The sequence below is a fragment of the Aegilops tauschii genome, chromosome 4 (assembly GCF_002575655.3).
Source record: "Aegilops tauschii subsp. strangulata cultivar AL8/78 chromosome 4, Aet v6.0, whole genome shotgun sequence".
Taxonomy (NCBI): domain Eukaryota; kingdom Viridiplantae; phylum Streptophyta; class Magnoliopsida; order Poales; family Poaceae; genus Aegilops; species Aegilops tauschii.
In genome coordinates this window covers 20,372,424-20,389,180 of record NC_053038.3, presented here as the reverse complement: position 1 = coordinate 20,389,180, position 16,757 = coordinate 20,372,424, and the positions used below count along the sequence as shown (strand labels likewise).

Genomic DNA, 16,757 nt, shown 5'->3' with positions numbered 1-16,757 from the left:
GCCGTGCCTTTCGAAAACGAAAAAAAACATGTTTTCTGTTTTTTTTCTTTCGCGAGAGTCACGGTTTTAATTCCGCGAGAGGCACGGTTGTGCTTTCGTGAGAGTCACGGCCGTGCCTCTCGGAAAGGGAAAAACAAAACGCGTTTTCTGTTTTTTTTCTTTCGCGAGAGTCACGGTTTTGCTTCCACGAGAGGCACGGTTGTGCTTTTGCGAGAGTCACGGCCGTGCCTTTCGAAAAGGGGAAAAAATAGGCGTTTTTTGTTTTTTTTTCTTTCGCGAGAGTCACGGTTTTGGTTTTGCCAGAGGCACGGTTGTGCTTTCGCGAGAGTCACGGGCGTGCCTTTTTCGGAAAGGGAAAAAACGCGTTTTCTGTTTTTTTTTCTTTCCACGAGAGTCACGGTTTTGCTTCCACGAGAGGCACGGTTGTGATTTCGCGAAAGGCACGGGCGTGCCTTTTTCGGAAAGGGAAAAAACCATGCTCCCGGTTTGGTTTTTTCGTGAAAAAAAAGTTCGCCAAAACCTATCAACATGGGATCTAGTTTTGAAGATCTCGACGCGAGGAATCCAATGGTGAAAACGGTTTGAGATTTGGACGCACGGTTTAAGAGATAAAACGTTTTGAATAAACGAATCTACAAAAAAAGGAAAACTCCCCGGTTGCGACAAGTGGCGCGCTACATGTGCGCCACTTGTCGTGACCTGGGAAGATGGAGTGTTCTTTGCAACGAGTACTCCTTAATTAGTGATTTCGGAAATTTCACGTGTGAATGTACCTCCATGTTTTTTTCTTTTTGAGTGTGTTGACTTTCTTGGATTTTTTTTGGATATCTGATGAATGAACTTGGTAACTTTGCAAACTCTATCGCCTGGAACCTTGAACCTTCCTTATGACACTTGTGACCCAAAATATTAAAATGTTCATTCATTTGTTGTCCATTGTAGGAAACTTATTTCTTTCTTTGCACCTATGATTCTTCAATTTTTACCATAGCTTCTATGACGTGTATAAAGCCCATTTCTAAAAAAAACTATTGTTATGTCATTATGCAATATTTCTATTTATTCAATATACCTTTTGTGTCAATTATTGGCTCATAAAAATCAAAGTATATTTTCACTGCCTCCAAAAATTATGAAACTAGGTGGACGTTTGTGCCCCTTTGTCATCTAGTAAAATTCTTGACTCCATTAGAGCTAGTAAAAATATTATTTTGCTATTTTAGGAAATGTCTATTTGACAACCCTTTCAATGCAACTACCTTTTCTATCGCTTCAAAAATTATTAAATAATTCATATACACTCTAATGATGCCTAGGGACACAAAGTAATGAACCAACCTTGCTCCAATTTTGGGCAGAGCATCCAAAAGCCCTTTCTATCATAAAAGACACTTTGTGAAGGAACTGTATTTTACTCTGATCCATTATGTATGATATTTTTACACAATGATCACCATCCCAAATTATCCCGCTAGAAAGAAGACCATTAGCAATCTCCCATACAACGGATGCCAAATATCTGTTATGTTGACATGCAAGCTTATGTTTGAAAAGCATTAGCAATCCAGAGCGCCTATATTGCATGGTGATAGGGCAATGAGCCCCGTCCCCCGCGCCCGACGACTTGTCATCACACGCATGCCTAGCCTAGCTAGCCCCTCTGAGGCAGCTACCCCCAACCCAGTCCCCAGTTGCGAGCGACGCACGAACCCTCTAGAGCCCGATCACCCTCCCCCCCCCCCCCCTCCCCCCTTAGCTCCCAGTCACTCCACACGAAGTCACCTGAGCTTCGCGTATGCAATTAATGCAGAGCTCCTCGCACAACATATTTAAGCCCTCACTAGCCTCCCTTTGCACTCGGAGCTCTCTCTCTCTATTCATCAGACAGCTCCCTCCAAAGGTACGCTATCCATACCCCTCTTTTTTGCTCACATTCGTTCGCGGAAGCCCTACCATTGTTTTGCCCGATTCGATCAATACAACGCAACTTGATTCCTCTCCTCATACATAAATTTCGATTGGATGCTATGCGAGTCGATGCCGTTCACTAGAAGCAGGAGAGCAAGCCAAAATCGTCGATGATCCCAACCTCCCCGCCGACCAACGACTACACAATGGGATGTGCAGCATCTTGCTGAGCTCGTGGATATCAAGATCGTCGTGAATGGTCCCGATAGCCCTCGTCAGAGAATCCATCTGTTCTCGCCGGATTTTCGCGGGAGGAAACGACAAATACCGGTCAAACCGCGTTGACCCATGCCCACCATCAGCCTCTCCAAGGCCCTGGGCCTGGACATCAGCCACTTAATCGCGCCGGGCCTAATTGTCGACCCATCCTCTCCTTCAAGCCAGCCCAGCTTCAGCCCATGACCCAGTTGTTATTCGTCGCCCTATCCAATGGTTAGCAAGCCCATCTAGCAAGTTTTCGCCCACAGCACAACACCCCTCTGGTTATATTTTCATTAGCGTAATTCATCTCATTTATGTTTCTCCCGCAAAGAAATGTATTCATGCCTGGTACGTGTCCGTCTGGTTCAAAGAGAGAAGTCAGTTTTTTAGTTTTGCCCTTGAAACTTCAAAGCCATATAACTCTTCAACTGTAATTCCGGTTGAGGTGATTCCAGTCCTATGTGTTTCTCTTGGAGAGCACAATCTTTCAGTACCACTTTTATTCAGTTTGCATGACATAAATTTGGCACCCATGTCCAGTTTCATTTTCAGCCTTTTCCAGAGCAGAATATTATCGATAGACCCCATCCTTGTGTTCCTCGCACCATTCATCGATACTCTTCTGCCTAAGGCAAGCCAACCACCTAACATATGCCTCTGAACTTTGCATCCGAGTTTTCTGAAATATTTGATGACCATGCTTTATGTTGCATTCGATTTATCTGTCGGTTTTACTATATATATTTTTGCAGGGGAGTTTTATTACATGTGGTGGCTACGCTTTTATTTAGATATGTTTGATATGCCATGTTAATATGCTATAGGTGTGTTATACTTTTGTTATGCATATGCCATGCTATTGCTTTATACACATCCTTGTGATCAAACAAGAACTGTGAAGAAAAATCTCCACCCTAAGATGTACCGGAAAGTGGTGGGACCACTACTTTTGCTTCTCGGTCAATGTGGACCTTGTTCAATATTGGTTTTATTTGTTGATGTTTTTGTAGGCTATCGATCCCGTCTTGCTGATTTGCATCTCACTGTACCGGGTCTCATCTCCTTGCATAATACCACTTAATAATAGTGATGTAGAAGATTTAAGGATATGACAGTGCATCTTTAGTATGAGGAAAGAGACGCGCAACTCGATTTATCATAGTACGGACTGCAATTTACTCGAACGATCACACTAGTTGCCTCTGAAGATGTGCAAAATTCAAAAGTGGTACATCCAAAAATGAGGCTTCGATCACACTGAATTTATATGTGTATAAAGAAAATTCAGTCGAAAGATTGTGCATGACATAAAAGTGGTACATCCAAAAATGAGGCCTCAATCACGCTCAAATGATCACACTAGTTGCCTCTGTCTGAAGACGCGCAAATTCAGTCGTCGTAGTACAGACTGCAATTTACTCAAATGATCACACCTGGTCACATGCATGAGCCTTCTGCTGTTCTTGGCTTCTTTGGATCCTGCTCGCCTTCAGCAGGCCCGTGCTCTCTTTTCATGGCGCTAGGTTTCTCTTCACCGCCAAGGAGCTGAATGGACATCAATATTATCACACTATTGATTAATGTAAGCACGGAGAAGAGATTAGCGGTAACATATTACCGCATTCAGCCAACGGCATATGGATGGATGGAGATGATGTTTAGTTGTTACCACTTTCCCTGTGTTTCCATCTGCCATGCCTTCCACGTCCACGGCCCGAGGCGTTCTACAGAAATCACTGACGATCTGAACAGATGTTAGTGGAGCAGAACTCAAACCGTCTCATGGTGAACGTATTTCTCACGTCCCGTAACACGAACATGGATATATACTCGGTCGAGGACGCAGGCAGTCAATTCAAAGAAGAAACCGTGCTGGAGGAGAAGAGAGATTGGAGCCACCTTCTGGAAGGCATCCTTCGTCTCCTCCGCTGCCGGATCGCCGGGGGAAGACAGGATCTCGAAGGCGCCGTCGATGCCATGGTGGCTGAGGAAGCTGAGAAGGCAAGGATCGATGGGATCCATCTTATCATACGGCGGACGCATTGTTAGAAGCTTGCCAGTTGGCAAGGGGGGCTAACGGCGGCGGGGTGGGAAAGGGGCGTGCGGTTTCTCGGACTGTGGAGCTGCGAGTCGCCCTTTTTATTCCCCGGGGAGGAGACGCCTGCGTGATTTTGGGCTAGCGGGGATGGAGCAGTCCACGAGAGTTGTTGTTTGACGCGGCACGCAGACGCCCTTGAGCCCACAATAGGCCCGTGCTACTAACCCAGTATATATCTTTGGTTTGGGCTGTGCCCGTTTCTTTTCTTTTGGTGATGTATAAATTTCTACAAAACAAAAAGATCTAGCTCAAAAAAAGAAGTGTTTATAAAAAAAAACTCAAAACAAGAGGTAAATGTTCAAAATCTTGTAGTGATGCTGCTCACTTTTCGGTAGCTATCGATCAATCATCGGAGAAGAGGCGCAGGCTGTTTCGGCCAAGACAACTTCCAAAACCCTGTAATAGTTGCAGCTGCACAGAAGTTGGCTGGCAAACAACGTGAAGAAATACGCCACATACTTCAGGGGCAAACTTGTGTGATCCACCCCGGAAGGAAAAAAATGTTTTGAAGGTGAATGTTGTTTTCTTGAGTGCTACTCCCTCCGTTCCGAATTACTTGTCTTGGATTTATCTAGTTACATCCGTACCTAGATTCATTTTAGTGCTAGATACATCCATATCTAGACAAATCTAAGACAAGTAATTCAGAACGGAGGGAGTAACTGCTAAGCAAGACAGATACATCAGCAAACAAAAGGTAAATGAAACTTCATCTCGATGCCATAGATGGCACGCCATCAGTATGCATGCTTTAACATTCTTTAGCGCTTCAATGCACATTACATATTCAAATATACACAAATGCCTATATAACACCACTCTGAACTTGTGCGAGTGAAATCCCCACAAGAGAACATTTGATTCAGAGTGACCTTTTGGACGAACGACACTCTTATTATGTACGTTAAAACAATGTATCTGAAGGCCAGCCTTTGCTTACAGGTGGAAAGGCATTTAATTGCTCTACTATAAACCACTAAAATTGGAACCAACGGATCCAAAAACAAGAAGAAAAACAGAGAACCAGAAGACCTGTAACCTACTTGAACCTAGTCAGTGATCATTAGATCGTTTGGAAGTTGTCCGAAAATGTCAGGGCAGCCGTCCCAGCTGCTCTTTTCTCTGGATTCCCAGTAACCACCGAGGTAGCGGTATGTGTCGCTACCTTTATCCTTCGCAAACCACCGAGGTTTCCACCCACTCTCCTGCATCTTCCGTGCCTGCAGTATAGTTGGGTACCATATCATGTCTCTATAATGATACATGAAGAACTTTTCGAGCCTATTATCATATGAATAATCCAAATGAGTTGAAGTGATTGTTATTTTCAGATCTGTAGAAGTCCAGTATGGTGTATCAGAGTTATACCACTCCAAAACTATTGAATGATCAAACTGAGCATATTAAATCCAAAATTATTGAAGTGAGTAAATCAAACTTATCAAGTCACATTATACTACGGTTGTTTGTGCCTAGTTCATGTCTTCTGATTTTTCACACATAAACAGCTGAAAGCCTGTGATGCTCATTTTACAGATAGTTGGCGCATCAGAATGGAGTCCAATGTGGTGCATCAGAACACAATTATCCACTAAAAAAAGACTTCACTACAAAATTATTGAATACAAAACAAACTTATTAAATACTCCCTCCGTATGAAAATATAAGACACTATGATAGTGTCAAAAAACATCTTATATTTTGATACAGAGGGAATAAAAAATACTGGAGCGAATAAACCAAACTTTTTTAATACATGGTAGCATAACAGAGAGCGAACCAGCATCTGGCCTGCTGTTACCAAGGGAATGCTTCGAATTTATTGTAGAGTATGAAACAGGTGGCAAAACCCAACCAGGACCTAACAGCCCAGAGTTTCTGTGCACAACATGGCGTATAGGTTTATTTCGATCCCACTAGGTAACTGTATGTAAGTTTATATTCGCAGCCATATGAATCCAGCATACTGGTAATCTCATTCAGACCTCGCAACTTCAGGCCATGGTTCATTTTAATAGATATTGTATTGCACTTACAAGCATGTGACACATCAGGCCATGGTTCATTTTAATAGATATTGTATTGCGCTTACAAGCATGTGACACATCAGGCCATGGTTCATTTCAGATATTGTATTGCGCTTACAAGCATGTGAATCGGCCAGAGGTGGTATGTAATTCAGCCAATCCAAAAGTTTGTTCAAGACAAATCAAATGTAAGCAAGGCATAGAGTTAATGAAAATAAGGAATGTGAAGGGTTAAGTTGACTAACCTGCCGTTGTCTCTGCTCAAGCCTCAACTTCTCAGCATTTGCTCTTTCATATTCACCATTCTCTAGGCACCTCTGGTCCGGTCGCAATCTTGAGTCTGTTGGTGGCAGTTTTTCCTGCATATAGGTTGGGTATATTCAATAATCAATCATTAGTGTAAGTCCACACATATATCAGTACGATGTTAAAGTGAAGCTTGCTGCAAAGCTAACACCCTCACCTTCAATCCAGGGGTAAGTTCATTTAATGTGATCGCAAAGCTAGTGAAATTGTATCGAGTGGGAAACTTTGGTGGTTTACTCCTTTTCCACAACAAATGGGCCTCTGAAAAATTCTCAGATCCTTTGCCTTTTCCAAAGCAATCACCCATCACGTAGTGCATGCTTTCATCCCATTTACCAAAGAGTGTAGCAACAGTTCGACCACTTCGGTCCTGAATAACACCTTGGACCTGCACATACATCAGTACAACTATGCTAAGTTAGACTAAGATGTTTGCACTATCGGAAAGTTAAGGTACTCACACAAATAAAGAGAGAAAATATACATAGTCTGGAGAATGAATAAAGAAATTCAGAACGACTTATAACTGGTCTTCTAAAAAGCCGTGTGATGAGAGTTTTTTTTGGCTGAAGCAATTAATTTGTCATGTTCACATTATTCAGATGGATGTGTGTGAAGTGTTTCGTAAGAAAACATATTGTTCAGCTGATGAACCTTGTTCTGAAGCAACAGAACAATAATTCAATTAAAGCAAATACCTAAGTGAGGAAAGTAATCAAGCGTTGAAGGCTTCATGAGGAGGGGTGCTGGGGGAGAAATATAGACAGATTTGGGTTACTTTTAGAAGTTCATTCATGCTTGAACCATGGACACAACCTCCCCTATTTCAGGGATGCCATCTTAAATAGATGGAAACTTATTTCTGACAGATTAAATTACGAACAAGGAAAAACAAACTACCAAATGATCAATGAGTGGTAATGTGCTTCGGCATCCTTGATATAAGCCACACCTTTCAGGCTCCACAACTCAACAAAGCTAACAGCAGTTCTGCGGGAGTATTCTTCCTTCAGTTGGTGTTTGGCAGGTCAAATTAAGGATGGAAATGGCAAGGGGAAATTAAGTGTCCTACCTTTGGCTGGTAGGATGAGTCAAAACATTTCTGGATTGGGAGTCAATGAGCTTTATGCTTTCGATTCTCGCTGTTTTATTCAGGTGGTACAAATAACATTTCAGCCCCATTTCTAGATAAAAGCCCACCCTCTGTATGAGGCTTCACTGCCCAAAAGGCTTAAGTTGGAATATGATCAAACTATTCAGAGCAGTATAGGTCAAAATGGCCCATTATGCTTTCAAATGAATCTATATAAATTGTTAAAAAATACGTCTTGCCAAAAGGCACAGATGCATCACTTGCTTTAACTAATATGCACGGAAAAGCATCATCTTAGTGACAAACAAACTGCTAAGTTAGGAAGTAAAAGGAGAAATCAGAAGAACAAGCATTCAAAATACATCTAGTATACAGGCAATTTATTAAATACCTGATGAGGGTTGCGATCAATAATTGACTGCTCCTTGAACTTCAGCTTACATGAATATTCACGATTACCTTGTATGCGCATAGTACCATAGTGATCACAATACAGTTTACCCAATATGAGATTGTAAATGGAAGTGGTCACCTGTGATAGCATATTTTCAGTTAGTCATTTCAGAGTTAATCATTTCATAGAGTTAACCATTTCTTGGTAACTACTCCCTCCGTCCGCGAATAAGTGTACATCTAGCTTTTGTCCTAAGTCAAAGTTTTAAAACTTTGACCAATTTTATAGGAAAACGTAGCAGCATTTATGGCACTAAATTAGTACCACTAGATTCGTTTTGAAATGTACTTTCATAATATATCAATTTGATATCATATATGCTACTACTCTTTTCTATAAAGTTGGTCAAAATTCTAAATCTTTGACTTAGGAAAAAAGCTAGATGTACACTTATTCGCGGACGGAGGGAGTAGGTAATAATACCTTGCTCCACTGGAAAACTTCACCATCATCAAACTCCAGTGTTAACACACCAACAGGATCAAGTTGAATGGAGCGACCCCAGAACTTGCTCTTCAGGTTGCTATCTGCCCAAAACCTCCAGCCATTTCCCTCACAGTGGCATGCAACAACCATTGGATGATGACTGACCTGGCAAGTGGTATTGAATATTTTTATATAAATCAACATGCAGAAGCAGACAAACTAAACTTGAAGAAAATCTGTAGGGGCCTCAAGTATCTGTTAAGTCTACAAACGAAAGGCCATTTGGTGATTCAATAGGTACGGAGTAGAAAATCCAAAGTAACGACTACATGGAGCACTGCAGCAGTATTGCAGCAGGCTGTTCTTAAAGAAGATTCAAACTAGTCCATGGAGAAGTTTAAGGTGTTAAGTTACACAAGCAGAATGTAAGAAATAAGTTAGGAGAATAAACAGTGGACTATGCTAACCAACAGTAGGAACCTGTTATTCATATTACTGGATTTCTAAAGGTTCATAAACATACCTTTTCTGAGAAAAAACGAAGACCTTTGTCTGGATAATCTGCTTCATAGGTCTCCCCAAGAAGAGGGTTGAAGGGCTTACAACTCCTTCCATCCGTAGAGGCATAACCAGAAACAGCAAATGCTGCAACGCTTAGAATCCTCATCAGACTATCCCCCTGAGTATTCAACATAGAGATGTAAGATGCATAAATGTGGTTCATCTCACGGTAGAAATAAGCAAATAAACATGTTCAATCACAAGTTAGTTCTTGCCACTACTACAGATAACATGCACACAGAGAAGTTCTGACATCTTTGCAAAGAAACAAAATGGTGGAGAGGTTAAACATAATGACACCAAGAAGTGTTAGAGGCGGATTTAGAATGCACTCAAATGAGTTTAGAGCAAAATGGAAGACATTCCATAAAGGTGTAATATGTAGGACAAAAACAGGAGTAATCACATCAGTACATTGATATCCTCTTTGGTACTAACCAAAACTAAGATTGGATATATGCTACAACTGCAAAGCAGGAGATAACAAGAACCTGGAGAGGAGTAGATGACACAATGCAAAATCGAAAGAAACCACCTCTAAGCTACTTAAGTTTCAGGTTAAGCTACTTAAGTTTTAGTATGAAAGGGAAAGTCACGCACTTCCCTTGACATGCTGAGAATAGTGAGGAAGAAGACATACCCTTTTGCCCCATTCATATGCACGATCAATAAGGTAGGAATACTCAAGATCCTCGAAACATTTTTGTAATGATGAAAGAGGTTCATTGAAGTAAACAGGCAGACAGACTTTGGTAAGATCCTTTCCTATGTTGTCCTTGATCATTGACCACAAACTAACACCCTTCTCTTTCTCAACTGGATCTGGTAGCTTCTTACGCCTTCTCACATACGGATAATTAATTCCAACAGACTTCATAGAAGGATCAATTCCATCCATCGGGTAGTCATCCTCATCATCTGAACCAGCTTCAGATCTTTGGAAATCAGATCCACTGCTTTTAAAAGAACTAGACGAAAGGAAATCAGTTGTATCAAAATATATGTTCTCTTCATCGTCAGTCTCCTCTTCAGCAGGATCTTGTGGTTCATTGTAATCATCAGATTCGCTACCACTTCCTTCTGAAAAAAGAGGAACGATAATTTAAGTTGTCGACAAAAGTAAATCAAATATTGAATCGACATTCATGATATAATCCAAAGAGAGTTTGGAAGGAACACCGAGGACTCCATAAAAGAGAAAACCAATATGTGCATTCAAGACCTCGGAAAATTGATATCTAAGAACAGCAAATGAAGAAATCATGAAGGAAAAGGGAGAGAAGGAAAAGATCTAGACTGATCTCCAAAACTGTTGCTAACGGAACTACAAGTTACTATTTTACAACTAAAAAATGGTTATCACATATCAAACAGTTTTCAAACGGACCATGCTGATTGAATGGTCAACCTATCCGCCCCTCATCCCTCGAACCAAAAGATAGATCGCTATCTCTAACCATTTGGGATACCCATAGGCACTCAAAGTATCCCATGAACCGAACACAGCCCTAGTAAATATGATGTCCATCTGCTCATGCATGTATATAGTTTGGTTACACTTTGGCCAACCAATCAGCAATGCTCATTTTGAACCAAACCACCACAATTTTGTCTGACATTCTAGAGTTACAGCTATTTTAGATGGTATATGTGTGTGGAGTAATTCACCAGCATAAATCAAAAATTTCCTTCATAAAAGCAGGGATGAATCATAATGGTCGATAATTTTACCAACAAATTATCAGAAGATATTTCAGAACGCACGTATAGCAATAGCATGCGTAGCAGTAAGATTTACACTAACTGTCAATATGTCATACCACTAAGCTTCTCGTTCCTTGGTCTGGAAGCAGATCCATACTCTTTCGACTGTCTTTGGCTCTCATCAACAAGGGTATTCTCCAAATCGACCTTTTCTGTCTACAGCAAGGCAACAAAACAGAATACATTGTCAAATGAGAACATCGATACTAAAAAAATTGAATAGATCTAAAATTAATTAGGAAACATCAGAATATATAAAATTGCAATCAGGAACAATGTAAGATGAGAACATCTATAATATGAAATCCATTGATGTATCTAAAATTACAAGGGAAAAATCAGAATACATAGTCTTACAAATCAATGCGTTGGAAGAGTGTCAAGGGGAAGAAAGCTTAGAATGTCTGATCTATCAAATGGCAAAAATGTTCTACATGTAACACAAACAAAGGAGAACAATAGATAATCAGAGCTAGCTATATTCCATTATTTCTGCAGCAACAACAACAATGGATTGTTTTCTAGCATACGTCCTTAATTTTCTAACCAGCCTGACTGACTCCCTACTCATGTCCATTGTAGGAGAGGTATCTCATGTTCATAATTGTCTGACATATGATTTTTAACATGTACTTGGGATCTAGCATGGGAAGGAGCCAGAGGGAGTCGCACAATGAAAGTTGATCTTGCTAAATCGCATTAAAATAAATACAAGCAGAAATGCACATATGAGCAGCAGAGTACATCTAACCACAGTAACAAGCCATCTAGAAAACTTTAATACATTTAATATTGAGTAAAATTGCACATGTTCCCGGCCTAATTTAACCCAAGTTGCACAAAACAGTAAGGTTTGGATATCTTTGCACCTAACACCATTTCACATTGCAGCAGGTCTCAACCCAACCGGACAGGAACCTACTGTTTTCGTCTGTTAAGAGGTCAAGAAGAGATGGCAACAAGATGTCGCCTGGTGCAAAGTGCAACATTTACATTGTGTTAAGTGCAAAGAAAACTAAACACTGGTGATTGGCATGGTTATCGTTGAAATTAGGTGGCAGAAAGGGCAATTTACTATTCATTATAATATATTTCCCACCAATACCTGACAAGGTGAATCGAGAATAATACCCAACAGACAAGAAAAAATATTACTCACTGAATTCTAAACCAATGCAGCACCAATTCTATTAAAACTGTTCTGACTACGGCATTATTTTCACCTGTTCTCCATTCCCATCTACCTTTGCTTCTCACTGATTCCTCCAAAAACATGTGTGCTAGGAGGCGCTCCGGTGTTTGCATGCACATGGTATGTGTATGCTTCAACACAACATAACCTTAAAGGAATATATAAGGTGGAAACCGAAATAAAGTGCCAAAACATATTCTAGTTTTCAAAATTCTCAGGATGGACACATTTGAAATACACAAAAATGGGTAAACATGCATGAATAATGGTTTGTCTGCAGAAATCACCAACATCTACAGGTTTCTTCACAATTTACCAAAACCTCAGCACATAGTTCCCACCTTCCATGAACTTAACACTCAATATAGGTTTCCACCTGATACGGATCTAATAAACAGACTGCAGCATCTGACAAACTCAATAAAACAGCAGTGGCAGAAGAGTTCAAAGAAATGCAAGTACTAACTCAATAAAACAACAGTGGCAGAAAGCTCAAAGAAATGTAAGTACAGCACGACCCATGGTGACAGCCAGTATTCAAAATCAGTTTCGATGTACACTCATGTCAATTGGTGTACGCAGAACGGCAAAATTCTTCTGTGCCTCAATGTACGTCAGTAGCTCTGTACTTGTTTCTTCATTAATTAAAAACCATGTAGAGAATGGAACAATATCACACCATGCAGCGGAAACCAAAATTTCCTACTCCCATGCACAATCAAGTTCTGCTCGAAGCAAGGTGAGATAATTGTGAATACCTCTAGATGGCGGAGCGTGTCAAGGAGTAGCGCCTGCTTCTGCTTGAGAAGCACAAGCTGCTTGTGCAGCGCCTCGAACTCCTCCCGCACGATCCTCTCGCTATCAGCAATGGCAGCATCGCTGACCCCTTCCTGCTGCAGGCGCTTCTTCAGGCGCTCGGTGGAGACCGCCGCGGCGGCCGCGGTGTCCCCCGGCCCCACCATCTCGCTGGTGGACATCCTCGGGAACATCTCCTTGGTGGCGCGCAGCGCCTCGAGCCACGCGGCCCTGTCCTCCCGCGTCTCGGCCCGCAGGTGCAGCCTCTTGGTCCCCGAGAAGACGGAGAACCTCCTGTCGTCCGATCTGCTCTCCCTGACGGTCGACACCTGCACGTCAACCACCCGTTTCAGCGTCAGAAACAGAGGGAAATGGATCTGCGGATCAGATGACCGAATCGATCGAAGCATCGAGCGGGCGACTGACCTTGAGGTGGATTTCGCCGAGGGGCTTGCGGGGCGTGTGGTGGTGGCCGTGGCCGTGGCCGTTGGAGTGGGGGGCGGAGGCGGAGGAGGAGGAGGAGGGGGTGGCGGAGGGGCGCGCGAGGCGGCGGAGCGAGTCCTCGCCGATGACCTTGGCGCCGCGGTCGGTGTCGCGCGAGAGGTCGATGCGGTCGGGCCCGTGGATCTTGTAGTAGGAGAGCACGCCGTCGCTGAGCGCGAACCAGCGCGGCCGCCACCCGCGGCCGTAGTTGACCCACTTGTAGAGGACCCCGGAGATGCCGCCGCCGACGATCTCGTTCAGCCTCACCCCGTCAGGCGGCGAGGAGGGCCCGCCGCCGACGCCGACGCCCGCCACGCGCGCCCGCCGCTCGCCGGCTGCGGAACTGCTGCTGCAGCAGCGGGCGGGCTGGGGCGGCGGCGGCGGCGGCGGCGGCGGCGGCGGCGGCGGCGGCATGGCGGGAGGGAGGCCCGCCACCGCGGGGGGCGCGGACGCCGCCGCCGCAGCCGCGGCGGCGGAGGAGGCGGGGGAGACCGGCACGGGGGGCACGCAGCAGAATGGGTGCATGTGGCGGGCGGCGGGGCCGGATCGGGCGCCGCCTGCCGCGCTGGACGGCGGGGAGGAGAGGCGGATGCGTGCGCGTGCTAGGTTTAATTAATCCTCGTGTTTTATAAAATTCCTGCGCCGCGCCGCGCAGTTTATTGGGGGTGGGGGGGTGGAGGTAGGTGAAGAGGTTTAAATGCCCGAGGAGGAGGAGGATGAGTGGGGTAATGAACTGCTGGCTGGCTGGCGGGCGGCTCGGCGGCGGTTGGGTTGGGTCTTGGGTGGGTACCGTACTTGGGTGCTTCTCTTCTTCTTCCTTTCCTCCTCCTTTTTCGCTTGTCACGACTCGCCGGGAAAGGGGACGGCGGGCGGGACGAGGGAGGAGGAGGGAGCCGTGAGCCCGTGACCGACCGACTCCTCGCGGTCTCGGGTCGTCCTGCGATGGACGACTGGTCACACGTGGCAGGTTTTTCCTTTTGGCTTTTCATGAAGTCTGGTGATTATCCAAAACCAAATGCTGGGAAAATGCTTTCTGCTTCTTTTTTTCGTTTGTATATACTTCCTCTGCAAACTAATATAAGACCATTTAGATCACTACTCTAGTGATCTAAACGCTCTTATATTAGTTTACGAAGGGAGTACAACTTAGATGATTTTTTGGTTTTATATATAACTTATTAGAGGATTGTAGGAGGACCCATTTAACTTTTGACTTTGGGTGCAGGAGTTCGGAAATAGTGGTTGTGAATGACATCGACCGATGGCAACCCATTGGCTAACGGTGGGACGATAATGAGGTATACTCGGGTGCTGATGCAGGGTTTAACTTGATGTTGTTTACAACGACAAAAAGTAGACTCCAAACACCGCTTCAGAATTCATATCGTGTATGTGGATTAATTTCATCCCTCATTGTCTACAGATAGATTGTAAAGAAGTCACGTTGATCTTTACGAGAGCTACTTTGCCCCTGACGTACCATTCGAGCATTACTTTCATTGTCACAACAGGATATGCAGGTCATTGTTCTTGAGCGATCGAGGATCTCATGCACAGCTTCCGAATGATCTAGGGGAGCATTTTTTGGCTGAATAAATTATAAATTTAAATCTAAACTATTTCATTTGTATACTTTTACGTTTGGATTGATTATATTTGAATTACTATTGCATTGCAATATTGATCTTTGAATTGTTGTTGCGTTGAAGTATTTATGTTTGGGATATTGTTGAAGTTTGGTTGTTTTCAATATTTGAGAAAAAACGGCTTACAAAAAATGTATATACATTCCGGACCTAAATGTTGGCAACATGTCAATTCAAAGAGAGTGTTGGAAAATGTTGTTTTTAGGGATATGTTACCGTTTGGTGGTGTGCCTCTGTAAAGAGCACTGGAAAATGTTTATGGGTATTTTTTAGGTTGACTAAGTCGCTACATACACCTTGTAGTTGACAGGAATACCATACCATTGAAAGAATAGCGCCAGAGAACCTCAAATAAATTCAAAAAATACACAATCACGCGTGCCAAGTCTAAGACTTGAATCCGAATGGACTGGTCCCACCGCAAAAAACTTAACCATCTAAGTATTGAGGATGAGGATACAACCTCCATTCAAGTTGTAGGGATGAGAAACTAAACACGTTTGATACTAGTTTCAAGGTTCATGGATCATATAATTAACCAAACGCACGACAATATTTTTAGGACATTGTCGATCCGAACATAACATCTTCCTCAAAGATTGAGAAATAGCAAACCATGTTTATTTTAAAAATATTAAACAAAAACTAATCTATTTGTCTTACGATCCGAATCGGTCACCGGTTTGATTATGAACAACGACTGATTATGAACATCTAGTCTTGAACCTCCTTAATTTTTTTTCCACGAATCAAATCATCGGATGAACACAATTTTGTAATGGTTCGGCGGAAGTACCCCTGCTCCTACTAGGAAAGGACCAGCACGAGGCGCCTAGCTTGACCCCCTACGTATGAATGAGAACGACTCATGGCCAGAACAAGACGGTCCTATTATGAACTCTCCACATGGCCATTTTCTTCGCCTTTTTCGCTTTCACGAAGAGGCGGTACGGCCCCAAACTTCACCGAACCCAAATATAATCACGCGTCTACTTTGTTCTGTTCGGATTTCGTCCGTTTGGGGTGGCAATAGGTAGCAAAACGAACACGCGTGTCCGTTTGTTGTTGGAGGCGCCCAGCGCCGCGACCGAACCCAAATTGTCCGCCTGCCCTTCAGCTCCTCGCCCGCTCGCCACCGCGGGTGCCCGCGCGCCCGCACCCTGCAGCAGCCAGCTCGCGCTGCTCGCCACGCTAGCCCGCTGCAGCACCTGGCGCCGCTCCCTCCGCCTGCCGTCGCGCCCGCCCGCATTGCGCCCCACCTCGCCACGCCGCGCCCCGCCACGCCTCGCCTCGCCCCGTCCCACCCGCGCCCGCCTCGCCCTGCTCGCCCCTACCTCGGCCTCGCGCCGTGCTCGCGCGCAGCCGCCGCGCCTCGCCCGCGCACCGCTCGCCGAGCCCGCCCGCCCGTGCACCGCTCGCCGAGCCCGCCCGTCGCATGCAGCAGTGGGTGGGTGGGTTGGTGGGCCCTTTTTTATTTGTATGACAGGCGGGCCACACTGCACATGCAAGCGGACCAAGGCGGACGAGGAGTGGCCAGAAAGTGTACGTCTGTGTCCGCTTTGACCTCAAAATGAGACCAACTTTGGCCCAGAGATGAGGTGAAACTGACACGAAACGGACAAAAAGATAAAATGGGGTCTGTCTCTGGGTCGTCTGGTATGTCCGTTTTACCCTAAACGGACACACCGGACAAAATGGGGTCGTGCGGTGGAGTTGGCCTAACTAACCAAAGCAAGGATCAAT

General features: G+C 44.1%; 1 protein-coding gene across 3 annotated transcripts; it reads right to left on the bottom strand.

Moving 5' to 3' along the window:
- Nucleotides 1–4,950: 4,950 nt before the first annotated feature.
- LOC109775446 (oxysterol-binding protein-related protein 1C) lies at nucleotides 4,951–14,066 on the bottom strand. 3 transcript variants are annotated; one of them, XM_073496115.1, is made up of 11 exons: nucleotides 13,834–14,027; nucleotides 13,312–13,734; nucleotides 12,849–13,214; nucleotides 10,955–11,054; nucleotides 9,775–10,214; nucleotides 9,097–9,252; nucleotides 8,571–8,738; nucleotides 8,085–8,225; nucleotides 6,758–6,988; nucleotides 6,540–6,653; nucleotides 4,951–5,487 (listed from the first exon to the last, which is right to left on the bottom strand). In XM_073496115.1, exons 1-11 carry the CDS (start codon nucleotides 13,891–13,893, stop codon nucleotides 5,317–5,319), a joined length of 2,370 nt encoding a protein of 789 aa, XP_073352216.1. In that variant the 5' UTR covers nucleotides 13,894–14,027; the 3' UTR covers nucleotides 4,951–5,316. The 3 variants fall into 3 exon arrangements, 2 of the variants coding, with proteins under 2 accessions (XP_073352216.1, XP_020189788.1); XR_012181219.1 differs by having other exon boundaries at nucleotides 6,758–7,008; nucleotides 13,312–14,045; XM_020334199.4 differs by having other exon boundaries at nucleotides 13,312–14,066.
- Nucleotides 14,067–16,757: the final 2,691 nt, after the last annotated feature.

Excerpts from the sequence above, each read along its gene's own strand:
- LOC109775446 (XM_020334199.4), bottom strand. The coding sequence starts at position 13,893 with ATGCACCCATTCTGCTGCGTGCCCCCCGTGCCGGTCTCCCCCGCCTCC. Across the intron at positions 9,253-9,774 it reads CATATGAATGGGGCAAAAGG|GGGGATAGTCTGATGAGGAT; the intron begins GTATGTCTTCTT and ends TTGAATACTCAG. Across the intron at positions 8,739-9,096 it reads TTCGTTTTTTCTCAGAAAAG|GTCAGTCATCATCCAATGGT; the intron begins GTATGTTTATGA and ends ACCACTTGCCAG.